Source organism: Rhamphochromis sp. 'chilingali' (assembly GCF_963969265.1).
Source record: "Rhamphochromis sp. 'chilingali' genome assembly, chromosome: 7".
NCBI lineage: Eukaryota > Metazoa > Chordata > Actinopteri > Cichliformes > Cichlidae > Rhamphochromis > Rhamphochromis sp. 'chilingali'.
This window is the reverse complement of record NC_137934.1, coordinates 1,874,876-1,894,052: the sequence shown is the minus strand read 5'-3', so window position 1 is coordinate 1,894,052 and position 19,177 is coordinate 1,874,876. Positions and strand designations below refer to the sequence as shown.

Below are 19,177 nucleotides of genomic sequence, written 5' to 3'. Positions count from 1 at the left end.
CAGCAGCCGACTGGCTGATTATTATTTTGGTTAGATCTTTGCACAATCTGTGCATCTATCAGTGCCTCCATGTTTTTAAGAATTAAAGCTGGCAAAAAAAGGTCCAACTAATACCAGCAACGTGTACCTCAGTGAGCAGATATCATAATACTACTTGTAGGAACAGGAAATCTCTTTTGGGAGCTTTTTCTTTAGAGCTACGTTTCAGAACAGGCATAATATTATTTTTGTGAGCAAACATGTCAAACTTTATAACAACTGAAAGAAAAATCTTTCTGAGGGAGTCTTTATTTTAATCTTCTCATTCACATAAAAAATCCTGAACAAAATGACTGAAAGTAATCACATATTTTGCAAAAATCCACCACAAGTTGAAATAAAAATACAAAGCTGGCCAAAATAATCACATTCAAGTTCATCCATCTCTTTCTTTGTGTTCTGCTCTTCACAAATGTTTTTCTAACTTACTGGCAACACAAAACAAACACGTGCAAAAGTCCCCGAGGTAAAAACGTGGAAATAAAAGTTTTTTCCTTTTTTTATTAAAACGAAAATACAAGAAAATACCACGAGAAATATCAGTAAAAAAATTCAGAGTATAAAAAAGATAACTGACATTAAAATGTTGCTCCTCTTAATGGCTTTGATTTGATCTGAAGTTTCAGAGCAAAAGCATCATCATCATCAGTATTTTCAAAAGTCTGTTATCACTCGATTAGACGCTTGTTGACTTAATCAAAAGAAGTGGTCGTCATTGATCGTGAAGAAAGCTTCAGGCAGATAAAACAGTGTAAACATCAGGAAGCGATGCAGTATTTTCATGCTGCTCTTCTGTCACGCCTTCACTCGGCGTAACTTTGAGTCGTGGAGGAACCAGTCAGAGGTGACGTCGAAGACCTCGCTGGTTTCTTTCTCAACGGGATTGTTTGACACCAAGACAAAGATGGAACCTGAGCAGCTATTTGCAGTTGTGCTTTAGCGATAATAAACCCAAGAGTAATCCTTCATGTGTTCTGCTTCTACGGCACGCTGCCGGGTAAATTAGCTGGGGCTCAAACATCAGAGAGCTCGACCCTTTGAAAGCCCCGATGCATCCGTGAACAACTCGCAGGCAGTTTCTGAATGTGCTGAATTACATCTGTTTATGAGCAAACACAGACACGTTCGCAAGGTTCTCATCAAATCTTTTCCACATAGTTACCCGGGAAGAGACCTTCCTTCCCTCCAATTCTGCCCGTCCACCAGCCTGAGGGGTCTGCGGAGAGAAACGGTAAAGAAACACGTCATGAACCACTTCCAGTCTATCTCATCAATATGCATCTCCCTACATGTCGTTGCTTTCGTGCACGCACCTTCTTTGACAAGATCTAATACATCATTGGCCTCGAAGCTGATCTCATCCGTGTCTTGGCCGACGTACTGATATAACGCCCGGCAGCGAGGACCCTGAGGTCGAGGCTGCGGTTTAGGAGCAGGAGGAGGTCGCTGGTGGATGCTCATTTTCCTCTGCTTCCTGTGACAAAGGGGGAAAAAGGAGGTGCTCATGACCATAATTTATTCACATCTTATTTATTTACTAACATGAATCAAATTAACTTTTAACTGTCACGCGTGGGTTGAAAATGGCAAAAGTGCCAAAAGCTGCAGTTCCTCAGCTGGCCACTGGGGGCTGGCTCTAAAAGCGAGTCAATCCCAATAAAGTCTCATGTTAAAATATCTAAATTTACAACAGGAAAAAATATGTTTTGCTCTCTGTAGATATTTATCCCCTTTGTTCTCCGTATGAGAGGTAATTTCTGTAAAATTTACCCCTTAAAAGGCTTAAAGTTGGGCTTAATTATAGCTGCCTCTGAGGAATCAGCTGTTCAGTTTCCTTCTAACTACTGATTGTTTTAATAATTCATTTTTAGCAGAATGCAGCATCCAGTTTAAGACCACAGTCAGTCAACTTTGCAAACCAGCACTAGTCTCGGCTAAAACATCCTCAGGACTCATCCCAGTCCGGTCTCATCCGTATCCCAAAAAAGCAGCGGTCAGAATAACAGACCGTCAGCTGAAAAACAAACAAACATAAAAGCAGGGTGTTGTTGTCGTTGACAGAGTCTTTGACTTTAGCCAACAGCGTGCGCCACACCCTGGATGGATTAAAGAGAGGCTGTCGTGATTTTTCTCCCCAGAATTAAGGAATTAATGTGTTTAAATCTCTCTCAACCCCAACATTTATTTAACCAGACTTTCTGACCCGCCTCTGAGTGCAGCTGGTAGGAACTGCTTTGTTCCCAGAACACCCCCTCCCCCCCCAAACCAGCGAAACAGCATCTAGTATGGAAGAGATGATTCAGTAATTCAGTGAAAAACAAACAGGTTTCTCTGCCTCGCTCTAACTTTCAGTTACTCGCAGGTTTCAGCCTCACCTTGGTAATCCCTTACAAACCACACCTTCCTTTCTTTTTTAATGTCTTTTTTAAACATGTCTTACCCTGACATGCCCTGATCAGGCACATTAAGGAAGTCCAAGTTTCCTTGATTATACTGGTTTGGCGCTGGAGGTCGGGGGCCTCTCTGGGATCCCAGTTTGGGCGGGCCTCCCTGGAGTGGTCGGCCCTGCTTTTGCGGGGAGGAATACGTGATATCGGCTTGTGGGTTATGAGGACCTCTGGGGAATTTGGCTCCACCGTTCTGATGCGCTGAGGAGAGAGAACGAAGCGTGTGCTTCAATAACAGAGCAGCAGTACGACGGTAAAGACTCAGAACGGCCCATTTCAGTGTTACATGACACGACTGTTATCACTGGTGCCTTTGCTGCTTTATTGTTTTACAGCTTCACATACTGCAGCCATATGTCGTACTGAACGAGCTTTTATTTACGACCTAGATGTACAAAGTAAGCAATCGGCTGTTCAATACACAAAGTAAAAAGGATTATGATTGAAACAGCTGAAAAGTTAATCAAAATGCAACAGAGTGTAAATACTGCAGTACTTTATGTTTCAATAAGTACATCCACACTTCCTATTTAGTTACTTTGAGCCACTGGGAAGGGTTTTTCCACAGGTGAGGATCACAGGTGAGTAGTGGCTTACATTTGGGCGCTACGTGGTTTCTTCCTCCTCTTCCTCCACCGGAAGACGGAGGAAACGACTTCCTGGTTGGCTCTAATCAAAAGAAGGGACAGTTAGGATGCTTATACAGGCAGCATTTTATTTACTATTTAAATTTGTTCCTACTTTTTTCAAGTCTATACGGCATCATGACTTATTTTAACCTACTGGAGGATTTGGGTAGACCATCTCCTATTGTGACAGACAGGGTCTTCCCTCCAGGTTTGAGCTGGGCCACGTCTCCAGGGCCTTTCTGGAACACTACTATTCTGGTGCCTCCTCCACCCCAGCCCTCCTTCTTCACTCTGAACTCCAGCCTGAAGCAAGAAGAACCTGCTTTAGTCACCCCTGCGTGTTTTTCTCATGCTAACAAAGGCTGTGTGTTCCTCTACCGACCTGTCACCGAAGGAGATTGTCAGTTTTCTTTTTGTCACTTCCTCGTAGCGTTTGGAAAGCAAACTGAGGAACTCTGTCTTAAAGTTGGATTCCAGCAAACTGTCATACTGGGCTTCGTGGAGGATGAAGAAATCATCCTGTCTCGTACTAAGAAGGAAAAAAAAATACCATGAACTCACTCTTGCTGAAGTTTAAAAACAGAAAGAGGAAGCAGTGCGGGTAACTGAAACACTGAAAGACATTCAAGGAAGCGTTAAAATAGCAGCAAGAAGAGAGCAGAGGATGCAGTTACATTTTTCACTTCAGCAACAGCAGCAGTAACAACATACACAGGCTACATAAAAATGAGAGATTTTAGTAATGAATCTGTGTTAATTAGATACACACCTGAGAGAGACACTGCTGATGCCTCCAAACTCCATCTTCCGCTTTAGTACTTCCTTTATCTGTCCTTTCTCGGGTCCCTTCTTCACCTTCTCTCGGCCAATCAGATAGATGCCTTTCGGTGTCAGGATCAAATCTCTCTTGATAGACTGGGTTGGGGGGAGAAAAGGAAAGCGGGTGACTCTGGGGACAAGGCACAACTCAATTCAGTTACTTATACAGCGCCAAATCACAGCAACAGGCGCCTCAATGTGCTTTATGTTGTAAGGTCGACCCTACAATAACACACACGGAGAAAAACCCAACAATCATGTGACCCCCTATGAGCAAGTTTGCTTGCTCATAGGGGGTCACATGATTGTTGGGTTTTCTTTTTTTTTCTTTGGGTACATTTTTTCTGAAGTCAACAACAAGCAAGAAAGCGTGAATTTAATGTCTTTTATAAATCTTAAGGTCTTATTGTTATAGAAACTGAACAGAGAGTACGTTGCCAAACTTGAGCCACCCTTCATTTCCTTATTTTTATCAACGTTTTCTTAGGCAATAGTTTTCCAGACTTTCTGAAGGTCTTTTAGTTGTTTTCCTTGGCGATTGGCTGCTTGTGCCTGACGGTTTTCAGAGGAATGCTTTTGACCTGCGAGTCAATCGAGCTTGTTTCTACACACAACACGTAAAAAAGTTTTGAAAAATGCCTGATATAACATCCCGAGCACACACACGTGGACGGGCCTCCCCAGAGCCTCGACTGCAACACTGCTGCAGCAGTGTGGGGTCATGTTGATGGAGAGCAGAACAAATGACAGCCAACATCCAAAGAAGAGCTGCGAATGTCCTTCAAGGAGCCAAGAAAAGAACTATTCCTGACGACTACTTTAAGAAAGCTGCCCAGGATAATTCAGGCTGAAGAATCAAGGTGGTCACACGAAACCTTCAAGCTTGTTAGAACGTAAAAACTCACTTTTTCTCTTTTATACTCTATTTCCATGTATGTTTGCAACATGTTTCAATAAATCACTTTTCTAGCAAAATATAAAGAAATGACGGATTGGCTCAAGACTTTTGCACAGTACTGCAACTCTTTCTTTGATTGGACGAAAACACAAGAATTCAAACCTTGAACCTGCGATCAAACTTGTTAACCGAATCAGCGAAGTCGACGCGCTCCCTCTTGGCGAGGAACTGCCGCAGCTCAGGCCTCTGCTCCAGCCCGAGGTAGTCGCCAACGAAGTTCCTGTTGATGCTGTTTTTCCTCCGCTCTTTGGAGTTGTACAGGATGTCTGAGGCTGCGAGTCACAAGGAACAACAAACATTTCTAAAACCAACTCAAGCTCTTTGGTGCAACCTGTGCGGGGAATCTCGTCGTTTGTGTAACTCACCCTCTTCTCTCATCTGTTCGTACTTCTTCCTCGCGATGAATTTTCTCCAGGCTTTTTGAATGATTCTGGCAAAAGTGTCAAACTTCCTCTCTCTCATCTCCTCAAGCAGAAACAGCTGAAAGGCATATGTGCATGAGTATTTCTGCAGGTTTAGTGCATGTTAGAGCAGGATGACCTTCAATCCTCCCTTAGCTATGCTGCAATAGACCCAGGCTGCTTGGAGATTCCCATGATGCACTTGGTGTTTCTTCTTCACTCCCCCTTTATCACTCTCTCCGTGTTTATGTGCCGCTCTACATTTAATCATTAGTTATTATTAATATCTGGCTCTCTGTCTCAGTGTGTCTTTTGTCCCGTCTTCCTCCCCCGGATTCTGTCAGAGGTTTCTTCCTGTTAAAAGGAAGTTTTTCCTTCCCACTATCACCAAATCGTTGTTCACAGGAGCTCGTCTGATTGCCGGGGTTTCCTCTGTATTTTTGTAGAGTCTTTGCCTTTCAATATATATATTTCAATATATGCCAGGTCTCTCTTGGAAATGAGATTTTTAATCTCAATGAGAGTTTTTACCTGGATAAATAAAGGACTAAAAAAAATAAAGGACTAATATTTTTTTATACATTAAATGGAATTAAAGTGGTTAATGAACCAGCTGAGGCAGTATTATTAGCTGCTGTCAAGCCTGTTTCACTGAAAAACTTGCAAAAACTTCCCCCAACATGTTGCAGCTATGTGGAGGTTAGAAAGTAGCTGTGGTCTGAACTTTTTTAATCTTTGAAGCTATTTCAGTCCCTTTTCACGCAAACATTTGAGCGCAGCAACATTAATATCGTCCTGCTGAGATGAGTCAAAAAACACATGCAGCATAATCTTCTCTGCTCTTTACCTCACTGAGAGGTACGAGAGCTTATATCAGGCAATGTGAGCTTTTCTTTATTTGTAAATGGTAAATGGCCTGTATTTGTATAGCACTTTACACATTCAGTCATCCTCACATTCACACACTGGTGATGGCAGCTACATTGTAGCCACAGCCACCCTGGGGCACTGACAGAGGCGAGGCTGCCGGACACTGGCGCCACCGGGCCCTCTGACCACCACCAGTAGGCGGGAGGTGAAGTGTCTTGCCCAAGGACACAACGACCGAGACTGTCCAAGCCGGGGCTCAAACCGGCAACCTTCCGATTACAAGACGAACTCCCAACTCTTGAGCCACGATCGCCAAGATAAGTTGATTATGTTACAACACTGGTTAGAACAAATATGCAGCCTGAGGGAATCTAAAATATGAAGCTCCGTACCGATTCGGGGTTCTTCACAAAGACTTTGGTGCGTCCCATCTGGTATTGATCGTTATCCATGTTGACGGAGCGAAGGAGGTGAAGCACCCCCTGCTGCTCTGGCCCTCTCCAGCACGGCCATGTTTCGGCTGTCAGAATGGCGTACCTGGATTCAAAAAGCACCAAACAAACAAATCACAGTGAGAGCTGTGTGTCTTTTTTCAGGCAGCAATTCCATGAACACGCACGATTAAACTTACCTCATCAGGAATTTACTGAAGAGTCTCCGATATGCGAATCCAGCCCTTCGTACGCGGATGTTTTCCCGCAGTCCGAGGTATTCTACTTGATGCCTGGCCCTAAAAACAGATAGCGCCGCTGATCAGCAAACGTTCCCTGTGAAATCTTTCAGAGTTCCTCAAAGCGTGACGGCGAGCATTCTCACCTGCTCTCCTCCCAGTCTTTCGGCCGCTTTGTCTCATTGGGTTTGATGCAGCGGATGTAATGCGGCGTGCACTTCATCAGCGTGTTCACCAGGTCGTTCGCTTGTTTCTGCGAGGGAAACAACAGCGTGAGACGAATGCGCTGCTGCACAAAATCAACCGTCGACAGATTGAAAAGCTCTCACCTTGATCTTTGAACTTGCCGTGGTCGGCCTTCCTTTTTTATCTGTGTTGAGGTTTTCGGGGAACAAGCTACGGATGAAGTTACTAAAGAGACACGTTTTTTTTAATGCATTGTTTTTTTTAAATTACGCCTTCAGTGCAACAATCAGACCAGTACAGGAAACTCACAATTCACTGCTCTGCATGAGCTCGATGAGGTCGGGGAAAAGCACGTCCCGATTTCTCTCACAGAAGCCGTTGATATCATATGACACCTGCGATGACACCAGATATTTTCACTGAAAAACCCCCAAAAACAAATCTTTGAGGTTTATAAGCGCCACATCGAGCAAACAAAATCAAATCTTACCTTCCCGGCGTAGTGATGTATAACAAAGCCCGAGTTCCAGCTGTTGAAATGTTCGTGCGTCCCCACAGCAGCCTGCAGTTTCTGCAGCAGAGTGCCATCTGCACCCTCTCCTTTGGCATGCATGGTGGCGCACACATCATCCAGCACGCTCATTATACCCGGAGGGTTCTGCAAAGAGACGACGGCTTTTTAGCTGCGATTTTGTTCTTACGAGTTTTGATAACTTTTAGATAAACGAATAAGAAATATCTGTTAGAAATGGTAAATGGCCTGTACTTGTATAGCGCTTTACTCAGTCCCTAAGGACCCCAAAGCGCTTTACACTACATCCAGTCATCCACCCATTCACACACTGGTGATGGCAAGCTACATTGTAGCCACAGCCACCCTGGGGCACTGACAGAGGCGAGGCTGCCGGACACTGGCACCACCGGGCCCTCTGACCACCACCAGAAATTGATACAAATTAGCACACGTGCAGTTACATAATACAAATTTTTTTGACATGACCACCTGGTAACTTTTGATTGTAATGTTTTTGAATTCAAATTGAATTAGAGGTTCCCAGTAAACATGTGTAGAGCTTTAATATGAGCTTTAAAGACCAGAGTAAAACTTATATAAAGTTACTTTTATACAGTAGTTTGATTGAAAGCCTGATGTCTGTAGACCGCATGTAAATCCCCATTTTTTAGTCATCCAGTGAAACACTTCAAACACACAAATTCATACAAGGAGATAAAACTGCAGCTCCTCCACCAATGCCTCATATGTCTTTTCTTCTTCTCTTTTTGGCTTTTGGGAATATCATATATTATCTGATTTACTGTGAAAATAAATGTGCAATAAAACTTTTCCAAAAACAAAATGCAAATGTTACCCCCGATGTTACTGCTATATCTTGGTCACGTGACTTGATTCTTCCTGTTGTGACCCCGAGCGCTCTGTTCTTCCGTTTCACTGTTTTCAGGAAGCAGAGCACCAAACTCTCGCTGCTTTAGGGGCCCACTTGTTTTCTAATGAGAGCCAGTTTTACACGATCTGCATAAACCCTCCGTCAGTCATCGCGTTTATGAGCTTACCAGTTTATTTTCAATAAGGTCGCACACGATCTTGTTGTTGAAGTACTCGATGGGCGTCCACTTGATGCCCTCCTGAACATATTCTTCCTGAGAGACAATGAGAGCAAAACATTTGGTTTGAGGACATACAGTGATCCTCACCAACTGAAACACAGTGGAGTCAAATGCATGCGCTGCACAGTGCAGTTACAATTCAATTCTATTTATATAGTTTTATTTATAGTTACCTGCTCAGCCTTCAGGGTGAGTTCGATGAAGATCTGTTGCAGTTTCTCGTTGACAAAGTTGATGCAAAACTGCTCAAAACCGTTTCTCTGAGGAAGCGAATACAACACAGTCAGTAAGAGATGAAACAAATCCTGCTATTAAACACACATTTAGTCTTTTAGTGGATGCGTGCAAAGGTTAAGTATCTGGAAGTTATGAGAAGCCTAACCTGGAATATCTCAAAGCCGTAAATGTCAAGCACTCCGATGCTGAATTCCTCATATGGTTTCTGGATGGCTTTATTTATAGACTGGAGAAGTAAGGACACGAGACAAATGCAAAGAGCAGATGAGGTGCATGAATACATGTCAGCTGAATTAAAAGCAAATGTTTCATTTTCTTTAGTCTGTTTTTGCTCAGCTGCATCATCAAGCGTGATTACCTCCACCAGGTAGTCAAAGAGGCGTGCATACAGCGCTTTGGCCAGGGCATCTCGTGTGTAGTTGGCCTGCTCCTGGTTCAGGGTCACGTTAATGGACTCAGACTTCCCTCCCCACTTTGAATCCATCTTCCGGCTGGTCAGCTTGTCCTGCAGACGGTTGGGGTCGATGCCCAGCAGATAGGCGGGGAATGCGAGCACTGGAGCGAAGCAAAGTCAAGTTGTAGTTCAATCGTGCCAAAAGCGGACTCGTAATTCAGATGTGTTTTATTATGCCATAAGCAAAGACTTCCTATGATGAATTAATGATACCCTCCCTAGACAGAAGCCAACGGAGGGTATCATGGCTGCTTTGGATGTAACCACCAATTATCTACTGAGGCAGTAAACAGGGAAGTCGTCTGTGTGTAGAGATTCTATTCATTTGTAGGGCGTGTGCCGGGGACGACCTTTGTTATGGTGATATCCAGCGGGAGTATGACTGCATGTGAACAGAAGATGCGTCGGCACGTGTGTGTCGCACTCACAGTCTGTGCTTTCCACCTGCCCATAGTTGCCTGCTTCTATGAAGCTAATGTTTCCCAGGTGGAGGATACCCGCAACGATCTGCAGCACCTGCGTCTGGATGTCACCTGGGATCCCAATCACCTGCATGGCCTCCTGAAGAACAAATCCAAGAAGAAAGTGTGACGGCAGCAGCTTCACCACAACGTGAGGAGATGTCAAGCAGAACTACTTTACGTCCACATTTTATTTCCTGCCAGCAATCAATGTAGATCAGCTAGAGCCACTATAATGGGTTTAGCTACAAAGCATTGATCAGACTTTCCACACAGCAAACCTGGGACCAAGCACAGGTTTGCTGAACACCACTGGATCCCACCTATAAGTTTGCGTACCATAGTTTCCTGGAAGTCTTTGCTGTCATTGGTCCCATCCACCTTGTATGTCCCAGACTGGTTGAGGTAGTAGTAATAATCAGGAGTCATGATGCCCAGGGCCTCTCTCTGCTGAGCACTAGCTCCCTCTATCAACTGGAAAACAACAACGCAGGCCCAGCAGGAGTCACACACACACACTGGCTTCATATTGAATGAAGATCTTGCAGCTTAAGAGGAACTCTGTCTTTTTTTTTAAAGGAGTTGCTATTAATCTGCGGTTTGTGCCCATCAGCCTCTCACCTGATAGTAAATGTGGAAGTTCCTCTCGTTCTCGTTCTGGCTGACCACCCTTGACTTCTCGAGCAGAAAGTTTGATATTTTTCCACCATCTGGCTCCCCTCCTCTGCTGAACTGGATCTCAAAGTATTTCCCCTGATTAATGTAAAAATCAAAGTCAACACTTGGAGTTGAGAAACGAGGCTGCGAGGAAATCTGTCCTCACTCATTATTGCAGATCAGCCAGTGTCAAAATTTGCTTTCAGGATGAGACGGTTCTCAAATCATGCGACCGTTTCCTAAAGATAAACCACTTCCATGTACACTACATTTATATGAGTCAGAAAATATATGCGTGCACGCTCAGTACACGAGAGCTGTGATGGTGTACAAAGGGTAACAGGAAATATAACTAATTGCTCTTCTGATATCTCACGCTAAAGCTGCAGACATGCAGGTCAGGGTGGTTTATGGGTGTGATCATTAGGACCCTTCTTATGAGAAACCAGAATGAATGCAATAAAAGTGTTTTTGAAGTGCACGAGAATGTTGTAATAAATCACTTGTAATGAGGCTACAGGCACATATGTGGCTCTGCATAACCTCGCTCTGCAATGCTTGGAGACAGCTGTTATTACTTACATGCTAATATTAGCTAATCACCTTAAAAACATCATAGTACCGTGTTATTCCAATGGAGCACTTCCCTCTCACTCCTAGAATTTCCAAAAGTAGCACAGGGGGCGGAGCCTTTAGCTATTAGGACGCTTTACAGCGGTGCCACCTTCCAGTTTGGATTCAGAGGACAGACACACGCGCTAGTTTTAAGATTAAAGCGTTCCTTTTTTTGATAAAGGTCATAGATAAAACTGAGTCAGGCGGGTGGGGGACTTCCAAAACACAATGAGCACTTGTTCTCCGCTCCTGTTGGTGCCACTACACCTTGTCTTCCCTCCCACAGAGTTTGTGTATTTTCTGACACTCCTGGTTCTACTGGAGGCCTTAAAAGGGAGTTCTTTCTCCCCACTGTTGCCAAGCGCTTGCTCATAGGGGATCGTGGGATTGCTGAGGGTATTTCTCTAATATAATAAGCTGATATTCAGCATGGGTACTGTTTATAAAGCTAAACATCTTAGCTTTTTTACAACTAGCACACTCAGCAAGCTAAAGCGAGTGACTGCTGAACTCTTGAATGTTTTATTTTTGGGGTGTGGGGTTGACTTCTTTTTGTTTTTCTTTTTAAATGAGCAGGTATATTACTTAATAACTATAAACTTGATAGAAAGCATCCACACCAGGTCTTCAAGTAAAAAACTCATACTTACAAAACGACTAGAGTTGTTGTTGCGAACAGTCTTGGCATTACCAAAGGCTTCCAACAGAGGATTTGACTGCAGGATGATTTCTTTTACATGCTGCCACACACATGCACACAAACATTAACACAATACCAGACAGTGAAAAACCTCCACGCCACACTGAAGGAAGTTTAAAGGTTTTTTGACTCATTTTGAAGATTCATATAAGGCGGAGCAAGCATACGGTCTGTACCTGCACTTTCGATCCTCCTCCGGATACTTTGGAAATGTAACCCATGATGTATTTGGCAGCCACTGTCTTCCCAGCACCGCTCTCACCGCTACCGCAGCCACGTAAAAAAAGGCAGACAACACACCGCAAAGCCATATTTTATTGTCAAACATACCTGCACGGCACAGCATGGGCGTCAGCGTGGGAAGCAGAAAACTCACCTGATGATAACACACTGATTCTCCCCGTCAATCATCATGTTTCTGTACATGTTGTCAGTCAAGGCGTAGATGTGCGGTGGATTCTCATACTGGGCCTGTAGAGCGAAACGGTTTGAGGTCAGTTTGAGTAAAACGAGCGTAGGGCAACAGCAGCCAACAGGAAGAACCTCTGCACCACATATGCCACAAGTTTAAAGAAGTCATGAGAAGACGGCGATGAAAATTCACTTACAGCTCCTTGATAGAGTTCAATCTCTCTGTCAGTGAAGTAGGGCATCTGTTTGAAGGGGTTAACAGATATCAACACAGGGCCGATGTAAGTCTGGAGAGGGCGGCTGAGGAAAGTTTGGGAATGATGCATCATATGGTTTAAATACGCTTAAACAGGGCGTACGTACATTAGACGTTTTGAAGAAAGTGAAATGTTTTTGCTTTGTTCTGTTGACATATGAGCTAAAGCTAATGTTAGGCACCTTCAAACACCCCATCTTCTAATAGCTTCCTGGGGGGCAGGTTTCACTCTTTCACTCTGCAGGTGAAACAGAAAACAGACAAAGTATACGCTGGCAGCCCTCGCATCAGCGCGCTTTCAAACACCAAAACCGAGGCTGAAGCAAATCACAAGTTTCAGCTCATGCTCGTACCGTACACGAAGTCTGAACCAAAATGTCACGGTGACATCATCGCTGACATATTTCTGCTAATGTCAAAGCCAAATCTGCCTGGTGCTCACCGACCTGAATGACTACCCATGGGGCCCACCTGCCAGACGGAGGGAAGGGGAAATACCAAAGTCATGAATCCATTGTAACCTAAATAAAGCCACGTGTGACAGACATGACCAGTGTCGTTATCAGTTCACTTCCTTACTGATAAGACTGGTAAGACAGAGGCCTGCTTTACCCAAGGATCCCACGTTAACAGGAGAGTAACTCTAACCAAAGACACCGGACGTGATTAACAAACAGCTTCTTATCTAAGCGAGTCGTTCTCGATATAACATTAACTCGCTCTCACTCAGGATTTAACATGGATGGGTTTTTTCTCTAAATATGGCTCTGACGTTCAGCTGTGCTTTCAGAAGACGGAAGTGGGCTGTTGAGTCACACGGTGAACTCAGAAGAGGAAGAGTGAATTCCTTATATTTATGCCCATATATGTTTGTTTGATTGTCTGTGAATTTGTGTTTTGATCAGCACATCTGTGGGTGGATAAGAAGACTGTACACAAATATGGAAGAAGGCCATTTCAGCCAAGGTGATTTTTCACTTCATGCTTTCACGTTCGGGTTCTTTAGCGAGATTCAATGTGAAGATGGAGCAGATTGTGGGGACAGTTTAAATAGAGGCCTTTAGTTCCCGTCAGACTGCAGGTATAATTTACAACATCAAACACAGCTTGTAGGATACAAAGATGTAGTCGTCCATGTATCTCTTCTTCAGGTTGTCCACGATGGCGTCTTCGGTGATCTTTGACAGGAGGACCATGTCGTCCACGCCGCTTTGCTTGACATTTTGACTCTGCCAGTGGTACTTTGCCTGAATCGCAGAGGAGAGGAAGACTCTGTTAGTAACGACGTGTTGCAATAATCTTTAAAAGGACATTTTACTCAAGCTGAGTTTCCTCATCAAAGAAACTACCACACGCTGTGACGCAAAAGCAGCGTAGCTCAGCGTACTCTGTGGCTGAGTGGGAATTTGGACCGGAAAAATAAGCATTTTGAAACAATATTAGTGTTTGTTGTAGAGACGAGAGCTTTAGAGAGCCGTGTGGGCATCACGAAGCAAGGAAGGAAACAAGCAAACCAAAAACGAAGCAAAGGAAGAAAGACATGTAAAAAAAAGAAAACAGGAGGCCGAGCGAAGATTTCAAATGAAAGCGTTTCAAGCTTTGGCATCAGTAAAGCCAAAAACACAATTACCAGTGTGGTTGTCATTACAGGAAGCTCGGGGCTCGTTACCAGGAAACTGGTCACAGATGAGGTGAGCTCATTTTCTAGCTCGGACATTTTAGAGAAGCTTCTTCTAATTTGCCTCAACAATGCGACACCTACACAGGAGGCGAAGATAAACTAGCAATAAACTGATTGTTTCCACAGTTTCAGCTCAGGAGCGCTCGCCTCGTTGTTATTTCAGCCTGAACTCTGTTTGATGGGTGAAAGCTGGGGAAACACAAAGGAGGTCTCTTTGCCAAAGTGGGTGAAGAAGAGGCTGAAGGATCCAGCCACAGTTGAAGAACCAATGTGTCATCTCGGTTATGACGTCTTTGTCACTTGGTGAGCTTGTTGTGCTCATCTTTGACCTCGGTGGGCGTGACCTCTACCTCTGTCTCTACACGTCATGAAGATAAGCGCTGCACATTGTAACAAACCTCGTGCTAAGAAGTCGTATTTCATTAGATTTTTTAACATCTTGCTGGTTTCTGGTTTCAGTCCCTTCTTATGAAAAACAATAAACGCTTAATTAGCTACAAATATTAGCAGAACCTCTACAAACAGATTCTGCTGATGCTTCATTTTTAGCTCATCAGCAAAAAATAGAAACACAAAGTTTCATTATGAAACACTGTCAGTGTGCAAACGCCAACAAAGAACGATGCATACAGATGCTGCGTGTGTGACGGGCATGATTACATATTCGTGTCTTAAATAAGCACAGCATGCATGCGTGTTTAGTGCACGCTTTTGTTTCTGAATTTAAAGCCCCTGAGGGGGAAAGAGCGGGCGGAAGTCACAAGTTTAAAGCTAATTCGCGAGTCTCTTTTTTCTCATATACGTGCCAGTGCTCACACCCTCTGAGCTTAAAGCATAAATCAGATATGACTCTGACACAAACTCCATTAAACAGGCCCAAACTACGCCAAAGCTGGGGACTATTTTTATCCGTGGATCAATATGAATTTGCCCTGTAACGACTGTTATAAATGAAGGCGTCAGCACTCGGACAGTGCTGCTGGCAGGATGAGTTCACAGCTTTGGTGCCTTTCAGTGACGTGATGACAACACGACTAGAAGAGAAACAGCAGAGATCAGCGTCTCTTTAAATAGAACTCAAATACCAGATTTTTATGTTCTGCGAGATCAGAATCTGCGATCGTCTTTAATATTTTACTAGAAGAGGTTAAACGGCTTTGATGCGGTGTTGGTAATCTAATGATCACCTACTGATGAGCTGATACACAAACGTCGTTGCTGGTTAACAGATTATCACACACGAGCAATTAGTAAGAGTTTGCCTGTCGTCCTGTCTCGATGGCAGATGGCTGAAGCTGATTCCACTGGAGGTTTCTTCCTGTTAAACGGGAGTTTTTTCTTCCCACTGTTGACAGTTGGATGCTAACAGGGGGTCACCTGATTGTTGTTGATGCTTTCTGATACTCAGATTTTTTCCTACAATATTAAAATGCAAAGCAAGGGGGTAAGTAGATGCCATTTAACTGAGATTAAATCATCGGCTGCCCGCAGTAGCTGACCTCCTTTAAATCTTATATCATTTTTAAATGGAGCTGTGTACAGATTAAATGGATACTCGTGTATTGAACTAGTTCAGGAGTAGGTTTGTAGGACTGGAGAGACTATTATAGAGGTAAAGTTATTAGTTATGTTTATACAACCTTTAAAAAGTCAACATCGTCCACCAGGAAGAAAAAAACATGTTCCTGTTTTTTAGCTGTGATGACATCACACTAGTCTTCACTGAAAGACCAGCCGCCTTTAAAAGAAAAAAAAGTAATGCAAATATCCAACACCTTAAGAACCACAAACTACATGCCAGTCAGTTGCGGTGAGGTGTGGTTATCAGCAGACGTTGAATCTCAAAAGCTTTCCACATCAAACCGGAACTTTCTGCACAGTTGTTTAAAGAAAGCAAGAAAAAGACGACCCTGTGATGCATTTGACACTTCTCATAATTTATTTCTGTCGGGCACGGTTTTGTTCCTTTTCTTCCTTTGCTGTCATGTGTAAACAGGCGAGCGCGACACAGATTTGAAAGCTTTTGTCACACTTGAGATGATGACAGATAAATGGCTCGGAGCCTAAATGTAAAGGTGGCGTGTAAACAGGGAGCTGGGCGTGCATTTTCACTTTCTTCCCTCTTGAAACTGCTCGTTTACCTCCATTTGTCAGATGTGGCTGCTGGTGCAGCTACGACTGCTGTGCGATCCTGGATGTGTGGAGACCTTCTGTGTGCAAGGAGGAAGTGTTGTGACAGAAACTGCAGGCCTCTCCTGTAGTCCACTTCCCCTCTCACACCTCATTGCTGCATCTTGTGAAACCCTCTAAACTTTGTACATGCTACCAGTTCTCTTCCTGCAGCTGCCTGCAGCTCGGTCCGTTAGCCCCCCTCGGGTGAACCACTCCTCATTATCCTCCCTTTAAATTCAAGCTCATCTGTCTTTCCTGCTCGACTGGTCACTTTCTTACTCTGTCTATGATATTGAAAGTTTCTACCTGTGCCTCAAATTGAAATCGCACAGCACTGCTTTAAGCTCGAGTCTGTGAGAAAGTGAGCTTGTCCCTGAAAAAGAGGAAACATCACTCTGCTGCTGTGAAGGAGATGAATTCCCCTGAAGAGATCTTATCTCATCTCTTCTGATGCCAAAACTCACTTTAAAGCACAAAAAATCCTCCTTTGGCTTTTAGAAAAGGAGAGAAGTGACATGAGCTGAATTTGCTTTGCAAAAGAAAACTGACTGAAAACGTACAAAGCCATCACAATTCGCCCTTTCAGCCGAGAAAACCACAGCAAACAGGTAACTGAAATGCACAAAATGTTACAGCTGTGAGAGCAGATGCAGGTGGTTGTACTGTACCATTGTTCCCGCGGGCCTCTCTCCTCCTCAGCCGTCCACTGTCCAGAGAGATGGTGTGGGGGGGGGGGGGTTTGCGCGTGTTGTAAAAAATCCACAGGTTGACCTTAGATTGCTGCCATCGCACAACCAGGACAGCCAACAGCAACCAGCACCCTACAAGACATCCAGTACAGTATTCAAAAACCTACTTCCTCATACTCCCACCGGCAGTGTGTGTGAAACAAGAACTGCTCTAACACACACTGATGCACATTAACTCACCGCATGAAGCCCAGCCGCTTACTTCTCCATTCTGCGCTCTGTCATGCTCGGAGTCGTCAGACGGGAGGATGAAGAAACGACGGCCGGGTCCACGGCACAATTAGTCAGCCCAGTTCGCCTGCTGCACAGCAGGCGAGCGTTGACGGCAAGCGACGCTCATCCGCAGAAAGGGGATAGTTATCTTAAATCAGTTGCCAAATGATGGTGTTTCAGCCGTGTGTTAGCGGCTCCACCCAGGCTGTGGTCGCTTCATGTAGCGGCTTCTCATAGTGTTTGTCTTGTCAGAGAGGCTGCTGCCTCCAACGCCCATAATAACAGACGGGTTCATTCAGAGTCGACTTTGTAGTGTGTGAGTGGAGGTGTCAGTTGCTGGTTTTCCTGTGTTTTACGTCAGCTGGATCGAGAGTCTTTAAAGCTCCTGCAAGATGCGCGTGCCAGCGCAGGGTCAGGTCTCATTCATTCACGGGCGGGTTTGTGACTCTTTCAGATGTGGGGTTTCTCTGCGATTGCACCTCTGATTGTTTCTCATTATTGTCAGTGCACTCCTTTTTTTTTCTCTTGTCGTTTAAAGTCACGTTTTTCTTAGTTTGTATTTAGTTTTGTGTCTTTGTGGTTGGAACTTCACTAGTGTGTTCGAGGTTGTCTCATGAGCCTCCTTTTAATTACTTCTACCGTTTTTCACTCAGTCTCTTTTCAGGTGTTGCACATAATATATAGCGATGTGTTTTGCATGCGGCCGTGTCTCCTGATAACACGGGACCGCAGAGACAAATGCAGGCCTGCATTTAGGCCTGTGGTGCATGCTCAGCTGCTCGAGCTGTGACCTAAACCAGCGGCCTCGATTCCTTTTAAATTTGTTCTAGATCCTCGTGCGGGTGTAAATTTCAGTCAATGCTTCTAAAGCACAGAGGAAGAAACTTTCTCCGACTAAACGTTCTACACCCGCTTCACACGAGGACCGGAGGGAACGCAGGAGCGAGCTGCTGCTGATTTTGAGATCCTTTTAAAGCACTTCACGTCTCGCCTCGGTGCCTGTGTTTCTCACGCTCGCCGTGTATGAACCAGCGCGGGACCGTCAGCCAGAGGAGCTGAGAACAGCTGGAATCTTTAAACATCAGCCCAGCGTTTGAGTCCGATGATTCCATCTGTTTACTAATTGTTGTCCTATGATCTGCCTATAGACAAGTATTGGTGTCCATTTCTTTGATTTTTAAAATCTTTTTAATGCATTTATTTGTATCTAGCCTTTCTTGGCTTGTAGGTTCTCTCTGTAGCTACACTGATGTTCATAAAATCTGTTACAGAAGTTTCACTGGTTAATCTCATCCAACAGCAGATGGGTTTTGTCAAACAGCAGTTAAGTTCTCGAGTCCTCTATCCATCCATTCGCTTATCCTTTTCAGGGTTGCGGGGCCCCTGGAGCCTATCCCAACTGTCTTAGGGCGAGAGGCGGGGTACACCCCGGACAGGTCGCAGGGCTAACACACAGAAACAACCATTCGCTCTCACATTCACACCTATGGGCAATTTAGAGTTTCCAATAAACTTAACCGCACTAACTGGGTGTCTTTGGACCGTGGGGGGAAGCCAGAGCATGCAGACACGGGGAGAACATGCAAACTCCACAGACTTTCTTGCTGTGAGGCAACAGTACTAACCACAGTGCCACCGCTGCCCGCCTCTATCCATAAGAAAGGATATGTACACTAGCCTGTGTAAAGCTCTTTGAGTGCTCCGTCAGAGTAGAAAAGCAAGAAGTAAGTAGAAAAAATATATCTATATAGATAAATATAGAGATATATATACACGGTGGCACGGTGGTTAGCACGTTTGCCTCACAGCAAGAAGGTCTGTGGAGTTTGCATGTTCTCCCCGTGTCTGCGTGCTCTGGCTTCCTCCCACGGTCCAAAGACACCCAGTTAGTGGGGTTAGGTTAATTGGAAACTCTAAATAGGTGTG

General features: G+C 44.3%; 1 protein-coding gene across 1 annotated transcript; it reads right to left on the bottom strand.

Annotated features, from left to right (window-relative positions):
* Positions 1-278: 278 nt before the first annotated feature.
* Positions 279-18,664, bottom strand: myo1f (myosin IF). Its single transcript, XM_080886928.1, has 28 exons — positions 16,958-18,664; positions 13,555-13,683; positions 12,378-12,467; positions 12,146-12,240; positions 11,946-12,033; positions 11,720-11,809; positions 10,419-10,550; positions 10,137-10,271; positions 9,765-9,897; positions 9,241-9,437; positions 9,028-9,108; positions 8,819-8,905; positions 8,592-8,678; positions 7,510-7,677; positions 7,329-7,414; positions 7,163-7,244; positions 6,980-7,086; positions 6,795-6,893; positions 6,556-6,700; positions 5,258-5,372; positions 4,995-5,164; positions 3,885-4,030; positions 3,498-3,644; positions 3,270-3,418; positions 3,084-3,155; positions 2,480-2,687; positions 1,353-1,513; positions 279-1,255 (listed from the first exon to the last, which is right to left on the bottom strand). Exons 1-28 carry the CDS (start codon positions 16,958-16,960, stop codon positions 1,179-1,181), a joined length of 3,279 nt encoding a protein of 1,092 aa, XP_080743054.1. The 5' UTR covers positions 16,961-18,664; the 3' UTR covers positions 279-1,178.
* Between the last annotated feature and the right edge of the window lie 513 nt (positions 18,665-19,177).